Below are 21558 nucleotides of genomic sequence, written 5' to 3'. Positions count from 1 at the left end.
GCCGATCACACAAACCAATCACCTGCATCTCTATTCGCAGCCTGCCTGTGCAGCTGGTCTCTTCTCTTCACACTGCGCAAACACGCAGCAACAAATCCTAAGCAATGTTGTGTGAAACTATAACGCATTGAGTGAATGGGGAAGTTTGCATGTTGCGGCGGAAAATTGAAGCACGTGGGGTGAAGCAAGTCAAAATGCATCAACACGACGAATCTAATATGGCATAAAAAACGATGTCATACTTGACGGAGTTTGGCTACATCGAGTCTCACAGCAATAAAAAAAAAAGACATGGAGCGATTAGATGGCGGGTAAAGCTCTCACCCGGATTAGCATGACGGTCAGAAAGCTAAACAAATAACCCGCAAAATTATTTAAGTCATCAAGCTGCTATGTAAGATGCTGGTTCTGCTCTCGTGTTGAACCGCTGCTACGGCAACAGCGGTTCACCGTAGCTCCTTCTGTGAAATAGACGGAGCTACGGTGAACCGCGGTTGAACCGTAGCCGCTTCTGCTCCATCTGGTAATGACTCTCACACCGAACCTCTGTTTAAAGCTGCAGCATCTAACTTAAAAAAATAAATTTTACATACGTATTAAAACTTTTGCTGTCCTAACATGAGACAGATAATCTCTGAAAAAGTAATCGATCGATCTCCCTGTTCTGCATAATTACTCCGTTCAGTCAGAAACAGTCAATCAGAACTAGCAGTAATCAGCTAGCCACAGTGCTATCAGGAAGTTTTCATTCAGTAACTCGGGTGGCTTAAGGTGGCTCTTTATTGTAATGGAACCTGTATTTGCCTTTGAATGTTAAGTTTTATACTTGAATTTCTTTGGCGAGGTTTTATTTTGACTTTTTGCATTATTTAGCCTCTTCACAGCCTTCATAAGTTTTCAGTCTGTTAAAGATGGTATTACTGCTAGCAGTACAATTTGCACAATGCCTGTTTTGTTTTTTTCTTGGAAAAAGTTATTAAAAAAAAGTTTTTGTCTAAATTAAGGTGAATTCATGGTTCGATTTTCCACATAATGTAACTGGTAGTGCTTATGATTAAAAAAATAAAAATTATGTGATCGGTATTGGTGATTGGCCCTCATGGGTGATCAGAATCGGCAGGAAAAAACCTGATCGGCACATCTCTAGTATGTACAGTAAGTCCACCCTCAATTTCCTCTGGAGATGGAGGATTTTCATACGTTTGCAGGTTATTCCTCAGATCTTTTGGGATCGCTGTCTTGATGTAGATTGAATCATTTTACCATCTAGACTTGTTTTTTATTATTATTATTATTATTTTCTCTTAAACAGCTGGCAGTACTGCTTTGCTTAGTACAATATTGTCCTAATAATGCAAAGGACAGTGTATTTTGTACCTTTATCTAATTTTACTCTATTTCTACAGCAGATGTGTAGAATTTTTCAATTCATAAAATGCATTTTTTTTTTTCTTATTGTGTTTGTGTTTACTTTGAGCACTTTATCTTGTATCCTTTTGAATTTCTAAGGGAATATTTTGTTATGAAACTCATGACCAGGACTGTTTCTTTGCCTTCAAAGTTAATAAAACCTAACCCGCGGGGGTGTGAGCTGTCTGCAGTGTACACTTGTGATATATCTGGTGTAGTAAACTGTAGCAACCCAATGAATTTGGAAAGTTTGCAGATATCACAACACTGTGCCTTTAGGGAGATGTTTTATTTGGCCATTTTAGCCTTTAATGTTCTGACTATATTTGCTTCTGTTCACTTATATTTCATCATGACTCTGTTTCTTTTGTTTTGTGTACAAGCCAGAAATAAATAAAACAAAGCTGCCTAAAACGGTTAACATTTATTTTTGTACATTCATTTTTTTTCAAAGAAAATTTGCAATCTCTTGCCCTGGTAGTAGAGGGGGTCATTTGATAACAGGAAATCTGAAGGTCCATGTTTTATTTGGGTCATCTTGGCCTTTAATTTCCAGCGTGGAGTTGACCCCTGCAGAGGTCACACATCTTTCCTCGTGATATTGTAATTTCTTCCTCATAACCTGAAAAAAAACACATCTTTTTAAGTACCAGTTACAGTATTTACATTAAACATTTGCAATCACATTTGAACTGTAAACTCCGCTATATGAATGTTGATCAAGCCCAATGACATAATGCTGTTTTAATTAGATTCCTCTAGTCCTTCAAACTTGGGTGTTGATGGGAATGCAGAATCGACTTTTATTTTTTTAGCAAGATTGACCAATATTCCAGTCCTTTTTTCTGCTTATTCCATGAGAGACACTTCCAGCGGTCTCTATGGCATGTATCTATGTAACCCATGTCCTACATTCATCTGTGTAGTGGCTCTTTGCTTCAAAATTCCCCTTCAACTCTTGAATTATCTGAGACACTGAATTCTGAGTTTTCATTATCTGTAAGCGATAATCATCAAAATTACAATAAATAATGGTTTGAAACAGATATCACTCTATGTGCAACAATTCTTCATATGAGTTTAATTTACTAAAGTTTGACAAAAACAAACATTTTCGCAATGCATTTCTTTAGATGCCCCTGTAATGACATTTAATTGCTTGAACTAATTCCGTATATAGAATACGATTTAAACTTTGAGTGAAATTATTGAAACAGAGATGGACCTGTAATTAAAAACCTTCAACTTTTAAAAGTATGCTGGAATTGGTATTGGAAATTTCTTGATTACCAGAGGATTTTTACCCTGGTACCTTTAAAGATGCATCACTGGCTTACCTCTGAACTTTTGCTTTTCCAGTACTCCCCTTATTTTATTCCTTTCTTCCTATGAGCAGATGTGTTATAAACTGGACGAGATCTTTTCAGCTTTGAACAGATCCTGGTATGTGTCTCCAGCCGTTCACTTCTGAACATCCTGTTGCAGGTTTTGCAGGGAAGAAACTTCAAGGTGTCATCGGCCATAAAAGTCTCTGTGAGATCTACCGGTTGTTGATCTTTGCTTCTTTGAGATGAGTTAGAAACCAGTAGTGGAGCTGATTCTGTAGACAGTTCTCGTTCTTCTCTTCTTTGGGTTTCTGTGGCCGTTCTATGAACAGGTTTAAGAACACTCTTCTGGTGTATGTTCTGCTTATCACCTGAACCATTGGGACTCTTATGAAGCATCTTTTTGTATTTCTTCTCTCTCATCCAAGTTGTGTTGCCCAGAGACGGCTGGTTTTGTTCACTGTGTTTTTCATCTACTTCTTCCCACATTTTGCAATGTTTTTCACCTACAGTTTTTCCTCTGAGAGGCTCTTTTGCATGCAGGGTTATACTTTTCACTTTTTGTTTAATGACTTCCCCTCTGGCCTGCTGTACTTCGTATGTGTTTTTCATTTGATCTCCAGTCCTGGGATTTTCTTTATTTCTTGATCTGGTAAAGTTGCCATGGCAGTCTGCTTCTTCTATGTCAATAAAGTGAGATATCTTGGATTTTTGAGGTTTTTCCTGTTTGCTTTCTTCACTGTGCTGCCTCTCAAATCTGCTCTTGAACACATCACCTGTTTGTGTGTTTCCACCGTCATACTGGATTGATTTCCTTATTGTTTGCTCTACCTTCCCCAGCTTCTCCAGCAGTATTAGCTCTTTGGCATAAATTTCTCCATCCATCTCCAGCTCTCCACTGGGCATTCTTTGGGAGGTTTTCCTTGATCTTCTGATATTTCTGATGACATCAGAATGATATTTTTCAGGCAAAAAATTGCTCCTTTCCTGTGTTGAAATACAAATTTTCTCAAAATCATCCAAACCAAGAGGGACTTGTTTCCTAGGTGCTCGTCTGTGGATTATAGCCTTGTTTGGAAATGGGTGGTCCACTCTATCTGCTTTCTTCTTAGAGACAAAATCACAGTGTACATCTCCAGAGCTGCACTGCTTTTGAAAGTCATATTGTCCTGTGAAATTCATCCTGTGTTCATTGCTGTTGAGCATCTTGCTCTTGATAATTCCCACTAGATGTTTCTGTAAATATCTACAAAAAATATAGGAATCAGATTAGATTACAAAAAATGATGAATGTTATCTACTTGACTTTTTACACCTTAAACATTTTTGTAATTTTTCATGTTACAACCACACGCCAGTATATTTTATTGGGAATCAATTCAATTCAAAAAATACTTTATTAATCTCAGAGGGAAATTATATGTTGAAACTTATATTACACAATGTTCTTCAAAGAGGAGTTGTTGACGTTGATGGTTGTGGGTAGGAAAGCTCTCCTGTAGCTCTTTGTATTACAACAATTCTGAAACGCCTCCGACTGAAGTCACTGTGGTTGTATAATAGGGTTCTCCATAACTTACTTGATTTTGTGAAGGACCCTCCTTTGCACCTTCGTCTCCAGTTGCTCCACAGTATAGTTCCACTAGCAGATTTTTCACTTAAAATAAGAAAGGTGTCTTTCTATGAGTGAAACAAATTGCCAGTGGAACTTGTACTTTTATTTTTTATCTATATTGAAGTATTGTTGATTCAAAACGTGCTTATAGTTCTTGCTGAAAAGTAACTTATAAGTTAGTACTGTCTTTTTTCAGTGTACTAAGATATTTTCACTAGAACCGGCCCAAAAATACTTGGTAAGATTGTGTGTTTTTGCAGTATATATTCTGCTTTGTGACTGATATTTGTGGTTGTACAGGGACAAAAAGTGACAGTTAAACACTTTTGCAAGACTTTTGCAACACTAGTGCTCAGCTCCACTTTAAGTCCACTTGTTGTTCCTCATAAGATCCAAAATTAGCTGTTATGAGAAATTTCAACTTTGCATCATTATACATGTAATTACCAGTTTAAAAACAGTATGATAAAATCTAAAGTTTTAAAGTAATTATATTTATTAAGAAATAAATATTTGAATTATTTAAAAAAAAGCTAACTGAAATATAACTTTCAAAAGAGAATTGAAAGAAAATACGTCAGAGTTTATAGATTAAAAAATAGAAAGGCATAAACAACATGGATAAACAACACTATTGAAACAGATGTGTTGGGACTGTTCATCTTCGGACGGACATTATTTTTGTATTAATGCGATGTCAAATTGAGAAGAATAATCTATTTACTTACCAGTAAAAAAAAAAAAAAAAAGACGTCTGTAAGATATATTTCAATGTAAGAACGTGGTATAAATAGATGTCTCCGCTTAATGCGTCTTCATCATAGCATAAAAAGCAACGTCCTTCAACGTTTACATTTGTTGCCTAGAAACCAAGAGTGTCTCTGATTGGCCCTTCAAAAACGTCACTTCCTGAAATGGAGTCACGTATGTTTTAAAATCGAGATCATTCCATGCACTGCTGTTGTTTCAACATTTATCAACGTTTGTCTTATTTAACTAAATTGTTGGACCCAGGACCATCTTCATCCTGGACAGATAAAACTGGCAGAAACAGAAACAAGCTGTGAAAACAGAAGGTAATAATGCTAGCCTAGCTTGCTGTAGATTTAAATGACCAACCATGTTGATGTATTTCTCTCATTCATAACGACTCATTTTCTTCTTCATAGGTCCGTTATGTCCGGTGAAGGCTTAATTTCGGTGGATTATGAAATTTTTGGCAAGGTGCAAGGAGTATTTTTTCGAAAATACACACAAGTGAGTTTAATATTGATGGGGGCTCGTTTGATTTTGTTTTGACTAAAATCAAAACCTAAAATCACGATGACATTTAGCCGTTTAGTGTTCTGTTTGTATTCCTTACATGGGTTTTGATTAATGCCACTACCCTTCATCTCAAGTAATTGTGATAGACCTGCGTGTGAAGGGTTAGTTTTTGACTTCTGCTTGGTTAGATATCGAAAACACACACACATACAAATTTATGTTGCTGCACCTCTGCAGAAATTTTTGAAAAAATATGGTGCGTTCACACCAAACGCGTTTTGTTTGAGCTTCAGGCGCGTCTGGTTTACATTCAAAGTCAATGCGGAGACGCGTCGAGGGCCGATGTGTAGCGTCTATCGCGGCGTGATTTTAACCGTTTTGAGCGTTAACGGTTAAAACGCACCTCCACATAGACTTTGAATGTAAACCAGACGCGCGAAACGCTAGATGTAGAGCAAAAATGTCAATCGTCTGCATTCAAAGTGCACACGTGTCGAACTTGAAGTGTCGGGCGCGTTTTTGCCGGGCATTACACGTTTGGTGTGAATGCACCATTATGATAGGAGATGCAAACCAATCAAATATTTTGCCGGTAAAGTGGGACTAGTCTAACTACTCAAAATAAAATAACCAAAAACCACTCTAGATTAAACTGACTTACCCAAACCAAAAATACTCACCAAATTTGTACTCATTACAGGATTCAAATGGGGCGAAAGTACCTCCTTTGCTATTCTTTCTTTAGCACAAAATTCTGGCAGATCAGAAAGTCTCAACAAGTCTCATGAATAACGGGGAACATCAAGGGCCAAGATACCCTATCGTTGGGCAGTCCAAATCTGCCCAATGGATGAGTCTTCCTCAAAGTGTTTTGAAGGTTGACTGGTTTGTTGTTCCATACCTGGTCTGATAAGCGGACATAGCCTGAATAGACTTGCAACGGTAGTTTCAGACTGGGCAAAATACAAATGCACAGTTTTCCGGTTAGCAAACGCTTGCAACAGGGATAAAATCTTATCACACAATTGCTAAACTGTTAGTGAAAGTTATATGAAACACTATCAAGAAGGAAGTTGCTCACTCCATCCTTCCTTACAGCATATTACACCTTTTTAAACCAGGTCTCAAAAATAGAATGGTCATCCGAGTAGACATCTTGGATGACCCATTTAATTTGATATCCCTGAGGAAAAAATATCTAGTTACAGTGTAAAGTCCCCCTAATGTGGCACAACACTGTACTTTCTGTAATATTCTAACTGCTTGCTCAGCTGTTGCACTGCTTTGCTCATCTATTTATTTCATCTTATACCATATTCTCTTTAATTACTGTCCAGGCTGAAGGGACAAAGCTTGGCCTAGTTGGATGGGTCCAAAACACAGAAGCAGGAACCGTGAAGGGGCAGCTACAAGGTCCACGCAGCGAGGTGGAAAAAATGCAAGAGTGGTTGAAACTGACAGGGAGCCCCAAGTCCCACATCACCAAGGCCGAGTTCAAGAACCAGAAAACTATTGAGAGCCTAGAGCACTCCTCTTTCAGAATAATCAAATGAATTCAGCTATTTGTTGTCTTTAATATTAATATTTATGCTATTAACTATTTTTTTAGCTGGTTGTATTTAAAGCACTAAAGTAAAAATGTATGCATTGTATGTTTGAACTCCTAAATTTGATCATATCATATAATTTATTTATTTCAAAATGCCTTGAACACGTTTCTCGTAGTTAGAACTGCATTGTTCTAAGAAGATAACTTGTTGGAGGGGATTTTTAGCAGAACTGGTTAGTGATATAAATATGTTTGATGTAGAGAGGAACTCTGATTTATATTACCCTGTTGTTTTTGCCTTCTAAATTAAAATTTGTGGTTATTTGCTTCAAGTGTCACAATGGAAGAAAACATTTTAGTCGGAATGGCGTTGCCTTCTTTTAGCATAAAAAAAAAAGTGTGTACATCTGTGTAATATATTACCCTGACCCTGTCAGGGTTCTTTCAGCTAGGGAAGTGCACAAAAAGTACACATTATTGTGATTAGTATTAAAAAATTAACAACTATAATTAAACAAAATAATATTGTAGAATTGTTGGTGAGAAGCATCCTCAACCATTGGTGATTAAACAAATATTTGTCATGTTTATTTTTGATTGATTTAAGTCATTAGTTTATTGTCAAGTGTTCAAAAGAAACACCTTTGGCTGCCATATCTTCGTTGTGTTAAAACAGAGCACTCACACAATTCAACCGAACCTAACTCGCTTGGGGCTCCACTAATTATACTTTTTACTGAACAAAATGCCACACACAATATGGCGGCGACGATCCCGTTTTCTCCTAAAGCTTCAAGGGAGGTTGATTCCGCTTTGTGATTGGTTGACGCATGGACGCTTAACTCAAGCCATTTTACAACGAGCCAAAAGGTGGCGGTATTCGTTTCAGCTGTTAGCAGAAAACTGTTAAAAGTAACGTCTTTTTTTGTGCAACGTTGACTGTATACGACAGACAAGGTATTTTCACAGTTTAAATTTTATTTCAGTTTATTTCCTTCATTAAGTCGCTCAACCTTTGATTTTTTTTAATGTATTTTATTGAAATATTTAGAACGAGTTTGCTTGGTTGCAACGGTTAACTTTAAAAACCCCGACAGGCCTCTCGCCTCGTATTTATGAAGTAAAGAGCCAGAAATGTAAAGAAAAGTAAAACGAAGGAGCATAATGATAAGGTGTTTGCCAGCGGAGGTTCGGGGGAAACTTCGCTCCGGTGTGGCCATCCCGTCCCTCCAGCAGTGCGTGGAGGAGCTCGTTTTAAATGGCATCGATGCTGGAGCCACCTGTGTGGGGGTCAGGATGGACATGGAGGCGTTTAAAGTCCAGGTGATCGACAATGGATCTGGGATGACCGCTGAGGACATGGAGCGAGTGGGAACCAGATACCACACAAGTAAATGCAGCTGTATTGAAGACCTAGAGAACCTGAAATGTTATGGCTTCAGAGGAGAAGCGTTGGCGAGCATAGTTTCTTTAGCTACGCTTGTTGAAATCTCCTCCCGGACCAGACTGTCAGTGAAAACCCATGTTAAACTGTTCAAGGACGGACAGGGCATGGACGTCTTCGAAGCAGAGGCGGCTCGACCCTCCGCAGGAACGACTGTTATCATCTGCAACTTCTTCCACAACATGCCAGTCCGGAGGAAGAGAGTGGATGCAGTCCTGGAGGTTGAGAGGATCAGACAAAGAGTGGAGGCTGTGTCCCTGATGCATCCTTCTGTGTCCTTCACCCTGAAGAATGACTGCACAGGGGCCATGATGGTGCAGCTTCCCAAAGCCAGAGACACCTACCACCGCTTTGTGCAGATACACAACCTGGCTCGGGCAGAGAAACTGGGAGAGATCAGCCACACACACAAGCAGTTTGAGGTGACTGGCTATCTAGGCAAAGAGGGACACTACAACAACAGCCTGCAGTATCTGTACGTGAACGACAGGCTTCTGCTGAAAACACGGATCCACAAGCTGCTAAACTGTCTCCTCCGCAGGCTGAGCAGCTCAAACCAGAAGCACGACAGCCCAGACAGGACATCTGTGACCCGGAGTCCAAAGCTTAAGCGAAACCAGGATCAATATGGAGTCTATGTCATCAATATAAAATGTTCTTACTCTGAGTATGATATTTGTCTTGAGCCAGCAAAAACTCTGGTGGAGTTCAAAGACTGGGATGGGGTTTTGCTTTGCGTAGAAGAAGCAGTGAAGGCTTTTCTGAGGAGGGAGAACTTGGTCTCTCTCTTTTCTCAAGAGGACTTGGACTGTGTGTCCCCTAAGGTTTTTAGTACTGAAAGAACAGATCAAAAAGTGGAAACTGAGACAGCTGGCCAAGGAGCTGTTGGCACTTCCACGCTGGACTGCAGCGTTGGAACGAAAGTGGCATCTAATTTTGTTCATCGTAGGAGAGCAGATGACAGCGTTTGCCTAGAGTCAGACCTGATTGAGAGCAGAGCTGATGAAGCTCAACGATATGAACAGATGGAGATTGCTTTCAGTGAATGCAAGGAGACACCACAACGTGATCTGCAGCCTGCATCAACTGATATAAACAAAGGCGAGCTAGCATTCACCGAAGCCCCTGACAATTTAGACAAAGAAAAGAGACAAGACTGTGCAGAGGAAGAAACCCAGCAGAGCACTAGTGATTCGCATTTACCCATCAGCCAAATTTCAGTGTCTCAGCTCGATTTGAACTTTAATAAACAAATATTGCAGCGTCCTGGCAGAAAGATTAGATTGTCTGACCCATATGTTCACCAAAGTCTCTCGATTGAAAATGTATCTCACGGTGACAAGCCTTTGTTTCAGGTTCAAGATTTGGGGCAGAATTGTAAGGAGAAATTAACTGCATCAAAGCATAAAATGACACTTGAATCAAACCGAGACTTTGCTGCTTTCGTCCCCTCAAAGATTCCCAGAGTTATTCCTGTTGAGAAGTTAGCAACATTCAAGCAGCCTGGATCGCTTGATAAGTTTAGACAAACATACAATAAGTCTGTTAAGATGAAATTTCAGCATCCTCAGCCACAGAATGACACTCATGTATTCCAGACATCAAGCTTTGCTAAAAATCCTCACAGTTTGTCTGCTTTTGAAGAAAATAATCAAGATCAAGTTTCAGACTCTCGAGAAGAAGGGAAAGCACAGACCATCTCCCTAAACCCAGCAACACTCACAGCTAATCACAGGAAAAGTAAAATATCTTTGGCAGCTAAACTTTGTCACTTAAAACGGCATATGACAGAAGATGAAGAACCCTTTCAGCACATTCATGGGAATATTTCAGAGGGCAAAAACAGTCTCACTTTATCTACAGATGACACGCAGTACAGGCTCAGCAGTCTGAGTCCACAGAACCACAAAGTTCCCGTTGACCCTTCATCGGACAGCAGGTGTAAACAACTGGCTGGTGATGAGGGTGACTCGGGAAGTAATGACTGGCTCCATCATTACGATGCATCTGTTGGAAAAACTGTTTATATCAACAAAAAGACTGGGCTCAGCAGATACGAGGAGCCAGCTTCAGAGGAAACACAAGTACCTTGTACATCTGATGTCTCCAACATGGCTGTTAGTGTCATCTCTGAGATGGGTGAGTTACTTCTCTGTTATATTTTAGCAACTGGTGTACATGCATAAAGGAGAAAGTAAGAATTCTTCAGTAATTTATTGTAAAAAGTTATTTTGTGTTGCCTTCTGTTTCCCTGTTGCTTAAATTGTAGGTGTGGAATACATGTGTTACCCATTTCAGCTGGATTTAGTGTTGCCTTTCCTGCCTACATCCGGGCAAGGAAGAGTGATTAGCTCAGGGACTGACTGTAGAGGTACATCACAGACAGATTAATCACTGTTCGAGGGGGAGGTGTCTTCCCAACTGTTCATACTTCTTACACTTTTTCACATTTTGTCACATTACAACCCTGGTGTACTTTATCTGGATTTTATCTGATAGACCAACTCAAAATAGTGCAGAAGCAGCAGGAAAAAGTTCCATGGTTTGCAGAGTTTTACCAATAAAAATGGAGGAGTAGTGGGTATTTGTATTTAGCCCCAGATTACTCTGATACCTCCAAGTAAAATCCAGTGCAAACCCTTAATCTTAAAGCAGAGTTATGTTATGAAACAATATCCCAAGCTATAATCATTTTAAAAAAAAAGAGGGGAAGGGGAAAGACATGTCCTCAGCAGGAGTAGGAAAACTCATCAGAATTCACAGGAAAATTAATGGAGCTAAATATAGAAAAGTCCAGAAAAAAAATAACTGTTTGAGCTTGAGGTGGAAGTTCACATTTCAGCAGAAAAATATTTCAGTGGACTTGTTGAGCTCAAGGCATAATCATGTATTAGAATGGCCCAGTCAAAGTCCAGACTTCTCAAAATCCAGAAGCAATGGCAAGAGCTGAAATTAATGTTAACAAGACACTCTTCATACAATCTGACTGAGCTTGAGCTATTTTTAGCCAGATGCCTCAAAAGACTTGCAGCTGTGATTTCGTTAAAAAGCACATCTCCAAATTACTGACTGAGGAATGAATGCAATTTTTTTTGCAACACTTCTCAATTTTTTTATTCATAAATTATTTTAAAACCATGCTTTATCTACTAGGTGTTGGTCTACTAATAAAATCCTATTAGCTTGTGCTCTGATTTGTGGCCGTGAGAGCAGGAATGTGGCTCACAATGTTACAGTTTGTGTTCCCTGTCCCTACAGACGATGCCGATCAGAGCGCCAACTCTCTTTCTGCATTGTACTCTAAATGGAAAAATCCAGTGTTTGTCCGCCCACCTACAGTAAGCAAAGCTTGAGGTTTAAGACGTTTGTGGTGATGTTCAAATGTTTAGCTGCTTCCTGCCACTCCAAGGATGCCATAATAAAACTTTTAATAGATTTTATATCTGTTTGTGAACCTGTGTTTTGACTATCAGGTTGGTGTGGATATATCCAGCGGACAAGCTGATGGACTAGCTGTGAAGATCCATAACATCCTCTTCCCGTACCGCTTTTCTAAGAATATGATCCACTCAATGAAGGTGAACTTATTCTTTTGCAACATTCATGTTTGTTTTATTTGCATTTATGAAATTAAAATGATTCTTTCTTATTTATCTTGTAGGTTGTTAATCAAGTGGATAAAAAGTTTCTTGCCTGCCTCATTAATGCAAGAGAAGGAGGTTCAGCAACGCAGACTGAAAATGAAGGTATCGATTTTAAACTTTTTACCATCTCTTGGTTTTGTGACACAGTTTCAAAATAGTGTAAAAAAAAGATTTTCCTCTTTTAAAATCACAGGAAATCTTCTGGTGTTGGTGGATCAACATGCAGCACATGAGAGAGTTCGGCTTGAAAATTTAGTTGCAGGTAAAAAAAGGGGGAAAAAAGGTGGACAGTGTTAAATCCTGCTTATCCACCTGATGTCAGGATCAGGAAAGCTGTGTAATAGCTAAACATTTTTACTTTAGATTCATATGAAGATGACCCAGATGCCAGTGGGAAGAAACGTCTTTGTTCATCAACAATTTTGCCACCTTTGGGGATCAGTGTGACGAAAGAGGAGCTCAGGCTGCTTAGGTGCTCTTTCCATGTTGTGGCTTTCAAAACCAACCATTGAAGATTTTATGATATTATAGCCACACAATTCAATGTATTTTAAACCTGTATACATTTCAAAACATTTTAGTAATATGCATCCATCCATCCATTTTTTTTTACACCCTTATCCCTTAGTGGGGTTGGGAGGGTTGCTGGTGCCTATCTCCAGCTAACGTTCCGGGCGAGAGGCGGGGTTCACCCTGGACAGGTCGCCAGTCTGTCGCAGGGCAACACAGAGACAGACAGGACAAACAACTAACAAACAAACAACATTTTAGTAATAAAAAATGTTAAATTCATTTCACTATGTGCTTTTGTATTCACTCCTTTGTTTATTCTAAATAGAAGAATAATATAGTAACTGGTATTTTTACTGATGGGAGCACACTGCTTAAATCTTCACCCCCTTTGATGGCTTTGTTTGGTTTTCTCGAAGGTCTTCTCAGCCACAGTGGAGGAATTTGGGCCTTGAAGTTACTTTCTCAAAGACAGGAGCTCCGCAGGTGTTTGTGGGAAAGGTACCACTGTGCTTCATGGAGAAAGAGAGTAATGAGCTCAGGCGGGGCAGACCGTCTGTCATCAAGCCAGTTGTTGAGGTAAAAGATCAGATTCAAGGTGGTTTATAATAGTAAGATCAATAAATATGAGTTTTAATGTTCTGTTTGTCAACCTCGTTGCTTTTTTTTTCTCAACTCAGGAGTATCTTCGAGAGCAGACTGAGGTAAAATGACATTGTTTTTGGATATCTCTTGTACAGCATTGATTTTTTTTATTTTATTAATACCCTTAATGAATATACAGTTTTTTCTTCTGTTGTCCTTTTTAAGTTGCTCCGTCTAACAGGCAGAGTCGGAGGAACTTTGCCCCTCACTGTTTTGAAAGTACTTGCCTCACTGGCATGCCATGGTAAAAAAATAAAAATAAATTATCACTGTTCTCTTGCCTTGTGTTTTTTACCAATGAGTCTGAAGTATTTTATCCTAATACCTGAATCTGCTGAAAAGGTGCCATCAAGTTTAATGACACTCTGAGCCGGGACGAGTGCTGCAGCCTGGTCGCATCCTTGTCTTCGTGCCAGCTGCCCTTCCAGTGCGCCCACGGCCGTCCCTCCATTGTTCCGCTAGTAGACATCCTTCATCTGGACAAGGACCAGAAGGTACCAGAAAGCATCTTTATTAAAACAATCTGTGGTTTAATCAGTTGTACGGCACTGAATTCTGATTGCTTATGCGTTTTTGTTTCTGTAGGATTTCCAGAAACCCAACCTGCAGAAGCTAAGAAGAATGTATAGAGCATGGGAGCTATATGGAGATAAATAAAAAAAAAAGGTGTGCTTTAAACGTGTAGTTTACTGCAAATATAAAAGCTGTAATTTAGTTCAAACTTGATACATGATAAATAAGTTCTATATGCAAGACTGTTTGACAACTACATGGAAAAAAGTAGATAAGAGTAAATTTAAATGTAATGCATCACATACGAACACTACTTTTGCACTGTAGTGAATCATCTCTCCATGTTGGAAAATTGTAGTAATAGCAAAAAATACTTTGCTCAATATGTTTTTCATATGGATGAGCAAATAACAAAAACAAAACAATTATAACGAACAGCAAAAATCTTCTAACCTTTGCGGTTTTTAAAATTTTATGTGATGGACCTATGCAAAGTGGTGACCAATTTTCAAGTGGGAGGAAAGTGATGCATGGTTTTGATTTTGATTTTTTTTTTTTCTTATTTTTTTACAAATAAAAATCTTAACTGTGTGGCGTGCATATGTATTCAGCCACTAAGGCATTATTTCCAGAAGTCAAAAAAATGAGGAAGACGAAGATTTAGAGGTTGGTCTCCTCCAGCTATGCACATCAAGAGATAGAAATTTTGCCTGTTCTTTGCTAAACGATTTAAGCAAGTCTTTCGCCTTGGATTGTATAGTGTTCAAAACTTTGGATATTGTTCTTTAACTTGAACTTCCCTTGTGGTGAGGAAGTTCAAGTTAATGAAAAACAAGCTGAGGAGATCTTTACTGAACAGCTGCTTTTATGCTGAGATTCAATTACACACCGATGGCTTTTATTTACTAATTAACTGGGTTCTGATTTTATGGAGCGGTATCAGAGTAAAGGGGGTGAATGCAAATGCATGCCACGCTTTTAAGACATACTTTTTGTTGGCTTATCACTCAACTTCCCAAGACCTACAGTGAAGTTAGTAGTTGTACTGTGACAAAATGTGGTCTGAGTAGTTGTGGAAATCACTACCATTGTGCAACACTTGTGATGAGGAGGGGGGAAAAAAGCTCCAATCGTTTTCAATGTCCTAGTGGAAATGTCCTTGAGATTTTCGTGGCTGAGGCATCTGGCCTCAGAGTTTAGAGATGCAGATGTTCAGGTGGGAGGAAAGGATGTTGCTGCTCCAAGAGATCCTCCACTTCTAAATCCTCCTCCTCAGTTCCGGGTCATGTCACATGACTTCACAGCCCCCACACAAAAAGTCCAAAGTCCCTGCTAGATTGGATCGGTAATTTGGACAAAGTGGGCATGATGCTTTGCTGTGATTGGCGGTCAGGGGTAAAAGGGTGTCTGGGATTGGTAGAGTCGGTCTGTCCTTACCACCGATCTCATCTATTGTTTTTATTTTATCTGCGATGTAAACAATTGGAAGACATTGCATTAAAAAAAAAAAATTCTTAAAAATATGTACTATTTTAGTAAGACGAAAGAGGCGACACAGAACCGTGTAATTTTATCGACGACGTGCATGATTTCTGCCGCTAAGAAATAAATATATATTTTGGGAAAATCGTGCAAAAATACATCATCTGGCTGCATCTGATCCACTCGGTCTCTGCAAAACGTGTAATTAAATGAATGCACGCACCCTTCACTGCGTGGGAATTATTGATGGAATCATGTCTCTAACTGCATATGGCCGATATTCTAATTATTTTCGCGATGAATTCGCATTTTGCCTTTGCCGTCTGCTAAATGTCTCAGTGATGCTCCTTTTTTCCGAGCATGTAGGCCTGTGTGTTTGAGTCCGCCTCCCCCTCCCCTCGATGGTACAGTCCTGGTTCATTCATAAAATTCTAGCAGGGCTTAATAGGAGGGGCTTGCATTCAAGTCATCCAGTTACCAGGTATATACCTGGAGAAAAGACACGCTCTCTGCCCAGCGGAAGTTCTCTCTCTATATATATATATATATATTTATATATATATATTTGTCATTGAGCAGACCTCGTGTTGTTGTGTTTTATTTTTTGTTTATTCACTCTGATGTATAAAAACAACCAGACGCCTGATATGGATGCAGTCTCTCCAACCTTGCGGACAGAGTCTCCTGTCGGGACGCTCTGCCAGAAGACGCCAGAAGAGGCGAGCTCTCCAGCGTCTTCCTCGGAGAGCGGAGCCAAGGTATGAATGGCTTTGTTGATCATGTACATCACTGTTTTATAGCGGCAGGAGAAGGAGGAGGAGGCGCTTTTACAAGCATATAAAACCGATTTTAATGAGATCCACGTAAAAAAAAAAAAACGGCGCCCTGATGCTTACATTTTTTTTTTAAATCTTCGAGATGGTGGTTGGGGAGGGGAGGTGATTGATGGGATTTTTAATTAATTTGGATGGGCTAAAAAAAAAAATAATGTCAGCAGTATATTTTTGACGCATTGATTGAAACGGATCCATGTGCCGAAGATGATTCGGCTGTATATGGCGCGTTGTTGTTGTGGTTCCGACGTCCTGGGACCAATTGTGAGCGTGTCGATGCAGCGGTTCATTGAGAAAAAAAATAAATCCATTCAGGAGACTCCTCAGCAGCTCTGCGTCAGTGTTGACGTCAGGAACAATGATAAAGTCAAATATTGATCCGAAGAAGGCTATTTCTGGTGAGGGATATGTCAAAACAATACAACATCCAGGGCACCCTGTGTCTTCTGATCATATTGTAGGTTTTATTGGTGACAATAAGATCATTAAAAAAAAAAAAACAAGAGAGAAGAAAGAGACATCAGTAATCTTTTGTCAATTTCATGTTTTTCAGGAGGTCAGCCAGGATATGAGTGCTCAGGACAATCCATTTGTTCCAACAGTTACAGCAATATCCTCCACCCCAGATTTCCAGTGGATGGTCCAGCCTACGATTATTACATCTGTCTCCCCGTCTCTGGGCAGCAAGCAAGCCAATGAACCGCAAAGCTCTCACCAGGCAACACCCAAAGCAGGCGGGAGCAAGGGAAAAAATGCTGCCAGAAAGGGGAAAACGGAGCAGGTGAGAGTAGCTCAGATTAAGCCAATCTGCAGTCCAACAGAGGGAAAGAGGCAGAAATGTGAATTATACATGATGATGAGTTCCATGTGCTCATCAGTGCTGTCGTGTGCGCACTCCTCGACGGCTGTGTGCCTTCCTTAGGACGTCACTTTAAATTCAGGTCACAGCAAGTCTGCAACAATGATCTATTTTTAGACGCATTGCAGCGAAACATGCTTTTGCCCATTTTTCTTTGCTTTTTTTTGCCCCCTTTCCCGCCCCCCCCCAGCTTTAAGTGGGAATGGATGAAGTGGATGAGGAGATGCAGGCAGTAACTGATGAATCATTTCTTTCCTTCCCCAGCTGTCTCCAGAGGAGGAGGAGAAGAAGCGGATAAGACGGGAGAGGAATAAAATGGCTGCAGCAAAGTGTCGCAACAGACGGAGGGAGCTCACAGATACGCTGCAAGCTGTAAGTAAACAGTGAGGCATTTACTCAGCTGTCATTTGCACTTACGGCTGCGCGTCTGTCCACGTGGATGATTTTGGATGTCGATCTTTCTGAAGGAGACCGACAAGCTGGAGGAGGAAAAAGCAGCCCTGGAGACGGAAATAGCCAACCTGCTCAAAGAGAAAGAGCGCCTCGAGTTCATCCTCGCCACACATAAATCAGTATGCCAGATCCCAGAGGAGCTGGAGTCCATTTTACAGGCTTCGGTGAGTTCCCCAGAGCTGCCGCCCAGTCCGGATGAGGACAGGCTTCAGGATGAAGGCATCCAGGAAGCTCCTTCACTCCAGGACATGGACATCCCCAGTGATCCGTCCACAGCCATCTCTGGGAACTCCAATATCTTGCTGTGTGCCAACGCTGAAATCAACATCTCCGATCTGGAGCCCTCCCTGGACATTAAGGAGGGGCTACTAGACAATATCCTACCCAGTCTGGAGGACAGGATCCCCATGGAGACGGCTCGATCAGTGCCAGACATAGACCTGAGCAGCTCCCTCGGCGTCTCGGACTGGGAGACCCTGTATAAGTCTGTCTCCTGTGACCTGGAGCCTCTCAGCACTCCGGTGGTGACCTCCACCCCCACCTGCAGCAGCTACCTGTCTGTGTTCACGTTTGCGTGTCCCGAGCTGGACTCTCTCGCGGAGGAGGAACTGGACGGCCTTAAAGGCGGTCTGAGCAAGGCTGAATCCGTTGATATTCTGAACTCACCAACGCTTCTCGCCTTGTAATCCACAGAGAAAGGGAAGAGATCTGCTGATCTGTTTTTTTGGGGTTTTTTTTTTTTGGTTTGCAGGTACCTGACTTTAAAATGAAATCAACAACATATGCCCAGATATGCTGTAACTGTTCAAGGAATACCTAAATGAATTGTCTTGTGTTTGACTGAGTATGCATATAAACTTTGTTCTGATACTTAGCCAACAGAGTGATGTAGCTAAAAGCATGGCTGTTAATTCAACAAGAAGGACTGACGATTTGGTTTCAAAAACGCATGCAGAGGAAATCCAAATAATTTTCAAAGCTTATCTATAGGTATTCATGATCTGTTAATGGATCTAAAGTGTACTGTGCAATTTGATGTATCTGTATGGTGTTTTTTGTGCCAAAAGTGTATTGATCGCTGTATGCATTTACATATTCATCCATACCTCAATGTCATCAGCTGTGCTTTGTTGAAATGTTGAAAGTTTTCCATGAAAACATCCAGTGCTATACACTATATATTAATATATATATCTATTGAGATGTAACTTTTATTTATTTTTTTACCTTTCAGATTTTGACTTATTTGTCAACATTTAAAAAAAAAGAGAGCATTGATTGCTTATCTATGCTGCTGACTAATAATAAATCTATGTTTCCAATGGTGTTTGTTGATGTTGAGAATTTTTGTTTTTCAGAAAGAATGGGGCTTAAATTTTACATGAATATAAAAGTGCAAGTAAGACTCGTAGTGCCTCAACATTTTATCACCTTGCAGACGTAACTGCATTTTATTTGAATTTTATAGAAAAATGTTTTCTAAAGAAAGAGAAATAAGCTAACAAAAGAGTGGCCTGAACATATATTTAACCCCATTTGAGTCAAGTAATTGTACATTTAAGGATGAGAATGTGAGATTTAAGTGTTGTGTAATGTGGAAATAATTTAAGTTTATGTGGTGTTTGGAGATTTAAATGTTTATAAGTTGAGTATGAGAAGGGCAGGAAATCATAAGATCTTACATCTTCTGCCTGCACCTTTATGAACAGATCATGTAAAATTGCATGTCAGTTGGGCATGATCATTTGTTTAAAAAATTTTTTTTCTTGTTTTTATCTTAATATTTTGGATAAAGGTACAGCTACAAATCTGGAGGGTATGCCTGTACCATCTTAGCTCATCTCCTGACTTAAACGTAAGTCCTGCAGAACCACAGAAACATCTCCAGTCTTCTGCTCTTGGAGGTACAGAAAATCAATGCCGAGGAAAATAAACGGCACTCCTGGATTGGGTGCTTTGTGAACTCCAGCCAGCAGTAAGTGTCATTGTGCTTTTGTATATTCCCAAGCTGCTTTTTAAAAAATATTTAAAAACAGCGAAAAACCAAGTTGTCCACAAATAACTTGGAGTTACATTCCACAAAAAGATGCGTAAATTGCTGAATCTTGGAAAATCCATGTACATGTCCATGGTACTTTTCTTCAAAATGGCTTCCTTTTGCACTTGTAAACAATAGAGCCCCTTTTGCATGGGTGAAAACAGATTGTTAGTTTTGTTGAAAACTAAGAATCTTGTTGCTCCCCCATGTGGTGTGCCACCCTGAGCAGAGAGCCACACTGTCTGCTGCAGCGCCACAAGGTGTTCAAAACTTGAGATCTAATCCAACTGGTTTAACTAGTGATAGCAAATAACATAAAATCTACTTAAAATACTCAAGTTTCAGGGGGCAACAATGACGAAATCTTGAAAACCAGGGAGTTGAACGTCTTGACTTCGAGGCAGTGTAGCCTGAGTAGATGAGATATTGCTGCAATGGTTTCTCCGTACACTGAAAGAAAAAAGCTGTTCAGTTTACTTAATTTTATTGTGTACATCGGTCCCACACAATGCAAATAAGTAGAACAGACATATTTTCCCTCTTTCCCTCAAATACTTAAAGCTTGTCAAATCAACATATTTTATTTACCTGAGATTACTTGAAAATATTAAGTTGAAACTACAAACATTTTATCTCTTACCATAATGTAAATATATTATGTATTATCAATAACTTTTTTTATGTCTTAGTAACACAATTATGATGAATAACACCAGCTTATGTTTCATTGCCAGTATTACTCAAAGAAATTGTGTTGTGTCAACACAATTCTATCATGTTATTGGAACACATGTTACAGCTTTAAATCCTACTTAATTTTTTCAAGTTATCTATATACCTTTCTAATGTAAAAAATTAAATAAAAAAGAAACAGATCTTTGACAAGAAAGACAAAGTGCAAGTGCTGCTGAACAATTGAACTTTATTTAAATGAACATTCCTAAATCACCATTTTGTATTTAACATTTTTTACATTTAAGACACAGAACATTTTTAAATTGAGTCTTACCTGAAATACAGTTTTTATTAACAAGCATGTTATTTAAGATATGAAATGATATCAAGTTTTGATATATTAATATTTAAGATATAAAATGGATATTAAAATATAAAAGTTAAGCTTTATAAAACACATTTAACATGATATAGAAAAGTATTTCAGATTTTAACAATGTTTTTGAACATGTAACATGACATTGAAGCTGCAGTATGTAAGTAAGCAAAATGTTTTTTTTACATGTTTGCCAAAATTATAACAAAGTCATGTCAGTTGAAGACAGCGCTGGATTTCTTCCAGTTTATGTCTCTTGCTTTACTGTAAATGACGAGGGAAATTTTATACAAGTGTTTTTAAAGAACTTAGTTTTTATAAGTTACACACGGCAGGTTTGAAGGTTAATCTGGAACATATTTGTACAAGAGATATACAAGATTATGTAGAAAAGTAAGTCAGATTTCAATAACACTATTTGACAGGGTGCCCATATGACTGACATGAGATTAATACTTTTTTGAACATCATACATGTTCAAAAAAGTTGAACATGTATGATGCTGATACTTTTYTAAATCATTWAATCTTTTATAGAGATATGTTAAAGGTMAACCTTTAAGATGCTGTATGTTCCCCWGAGAATTTATTTATTTTTTTGTAATTTGTTTAAACTATCACTATATTATTACATTGCAAACAATAAAACATCACAGATAATTAGTGAAAAAAACTGAGCCTTGTCTTATACAGACATAACGTACTGATAGTTCTAACCAATATGTAAAAAGAAAGTTATAAAGTTACATACTGCAGCATTAATTTCATATTAATACATGTTCAAACAGTTTGTAGAAATCTGGCTAACACTTTATTTGACAGGGTGAACAAGACTGACATGACAGTCATGAACATAAGAGTCTATGAATGTTATGAAGTGACATTTGGTAAATAATGACACTTTTAATGAAAAGTTGCTCCA

General features: G+C 38.9%; 4 protein-coding genes across 9 annotated transcripts; 3 read left to right on the top strand and 1 right to left on the bottom strand.

Annotated features, from left to right (window-relative positions):
* Positions 1 to 1815: 1815 nt before the first annotated feature.
* Positions 1816 to 5188, bottom strand: LOC103459042 (uncharacterized). 2 transcript variants are annotated; one of them, XM_008400249.2, is made up of 3 exons: positions 5079 to 5188; positions 2748 to 3981; positions 1816 to 2032 (listed from the first exon to the last, which is right to left on the bottom strand). In XM_008400249.2, exon 2 carries the CDS (start codon positions 3939 to 3941, stop codon positions 2778 to 2780), a length of 1164 nt encoding a protein of 387 aa, XP_008398471.1. In that variant the 5' UTR covers positions 3942 to 3981; positions 5079 to 5188; the 3' UTR covers positions 1816 to 2032; positions 2748 to 2777. The 2 variants fall into 2 exon arrangements, with proteins under 2 accessions (XP_008398471.1, XP_008398470.1); XM_008400248.2 differs by lacking the exon at positions 5079 to 5188 and adding an exon at positions 4316 to 4392.
* Positions 5189 to 5295: 107 nt separating this feature from the next.
* On the top strand, positions 5296 to 7492 carry acyp1 (acylphosphatase 1, erythrocyte (common) type). Its single transcript, XM_008400250.2, has 3 exons — positions 5296 to 5426; positions 5520 to 5607; positions 6954 to 7492. Exons 2-3 carry the CDS (start codon positions 5527 to 5529, stop codon positions 7167 to 7169), a joined length of 297 nt encoding a protein of 98 aa, XP_008398472.1. The 5' UTR covers positions 5296 to 5426; positions 5520 to 5526; the 3' UTR covers positions 7170 to 7492.
* A 504-nt stretch (positions 7493 to 7996) lies between these two features.
* mlh3 (mutL homolog 3 (E. coli)) lies at positions 7997 to 16094 on the top strand. Of its 4 annotated transcripts, XM_008400254.2 has the most exons (13): positions 8000 to 10748; positions 10879 to 10980; positions 11868 to 11947; positions 12083 to 12187; positions 12271 to 12355; positions 12447 to 12515; positions 12617 to 12725; positions 13183 to 13342; positions 13444 to 13467; positions 13574 to 13652; positions 13751 to 13902; positions 13994 to 14074; positions 16042 to 16094. In XM_008400254.2, exons 1-12 carry the CDS (start codon positions 8330 to 8332, stop codon positions 14063 to 14065), a joined length of 3456 nt encoding a protein of 1151 aa, XP_008398476.1. In that variant the 5' UTR covers positions 8000 to 8329; the 3' UTR covers positions 14066 to 14074; positions 16042 to 16094. The 4 variants fall into 4 exon arrangements, 3 of the variants coding, with proteins under 3 accessions (XP_008398476.1, XP_008398475.1, XP_008398477.1); XM_008400253.2 differs by lacking the exon at positions 16042 to 16094 and having other exon boundaries at positions 13994 to 14085; XR_532663.2 differs by lacking the exons at positions 13994 to 14074; positions 16042 to 16094 and having other exon boundaries at positions 7997 to 10748; positions 13548 to 13652; positions 13751 to 13843.
* LOC103459044 (proto-oncogene c-Fos-like) lies at positions 15906 to 18875 on the top strand. Of its 2 annotated transcripts, none has more exons than XM_008400251.2 (4): positions 15906 to 16161; positions 16790 to 17017; positions 17360 to 17467; positions 17563 to 18875. In XM_008400251.2, exons 1-4 carry the CDS (start codon positions 16024 to 16026, stop codon positions 18232 to 18234), a joined length of 1146 nt encoding a protein of 381 aa, XP_008398473.1. In that variant the 5' UTR covers positions 15906 to 16023; the 3' UTR covers positions 18235 to 18875. The 2 variants fall into 2 exon arrangements, with proteins under 2 accessions (XP_008398473.1, XP_008398474.1); XM_008400252.2 differs by lacking the exon at positions 15906 to 16161 and adding an exon at positions 16199 to 16693.
* The last annotated feature ends 2683 nt before the right edge of the window (positions 18876 to 21558 follow it).

The sequence above is a fragment of the Poecilia reticulata genome, linkage group LG22, assembly GCF_000633615.1.
Source record: "Poecilia reticulata strain Guanapo linkage group LG22, Guppy_female_1.0+MT, whole genome shotgun sequence".
NCBI classification, from domain to species: domain Eukaryota; kingdom Metazoa; phylum Chordata; class Actinopteri; order Cyprinodontiformes; family Poeciliidae; genus Poecilia; species Poecilia reticulata.
This window is presented reverse-complemented; position numbering and strand designations above follow the sequence as displayed.

What these genes read in the sequence shown, in the direction of transcription:
- LOC103459044 (XM_008400251.2), top strand. Translation starts at nt 16,024, where the DNA reads ATGTATAAAAACAACCAGACGCCTGATATGGATGCAGTCTCTCCAACC. An exon ending in GAAAGGGGAAAACGGAGCAG is followed by an intron (nt 17,018 to 17,359) that starts GTGAGAGTAGCT and finishes TTCCTTCCCCAG; the next exon opens with CTGTCTCCAGAGGAGGAGGA. An exon ending in TCACAGATACGCTGCAAGCT is followed by an intron (nt 17,468 to 17,562) that starts GTAAGTAAACAG and finishes ATCTTTCTGAAG; the next exon opens with GAGACCGACAAGCTGGAGGA.
- LOC103459042 (XM_008400249.2), bottom strand. Translation starts at nt 3,941, where the DNA reads ATGCTCAACAGCAATGAACACAGGATGAATTTCACAGGACAATATGAC.
- mlh3 (XM_008400254.2), top strand. Translation starts at nt 8,330, where the DNA reads ATGATAAGGTGTTTGCCAGCGGAGGTTCGGGGGAAACTTCGCTCCGGT. An exon ending in TAGTGTCATCTCTGAGATGG is followed by an intron (nt 10,749 to 10,878) that starts GTGAGTTACTTC and finishes CTTAAATTGTAG; the next exon opens with GTGTGGAATACATGTGTTAC. An exon ending in ATATGATCCACTCAATGAAG is followed by an intron (nt 12,188 to 12,270) that starts GTGAACTTATTC and finishes TTTATCTTGTAG; the next exon opens with GTTGTTAATCAAGTGGATAA.
- acyp1 (XM_008400250.2), top strand. Translation starts at nt 5,527, where the DNA reads ATGTCCGGTGAAGGCTTAATTTCGGTGGATTATGAAATTTTTGGCAAG. An exon ending in TTTTTCGAAAATACACACAA is followed by an intron (nt 5,608 to 6,953) that starts GTGAGTTTAATA and finishes ATTACTGTCCAG; the next exon opens with GCTGAAGGGACAAAGCTTGG.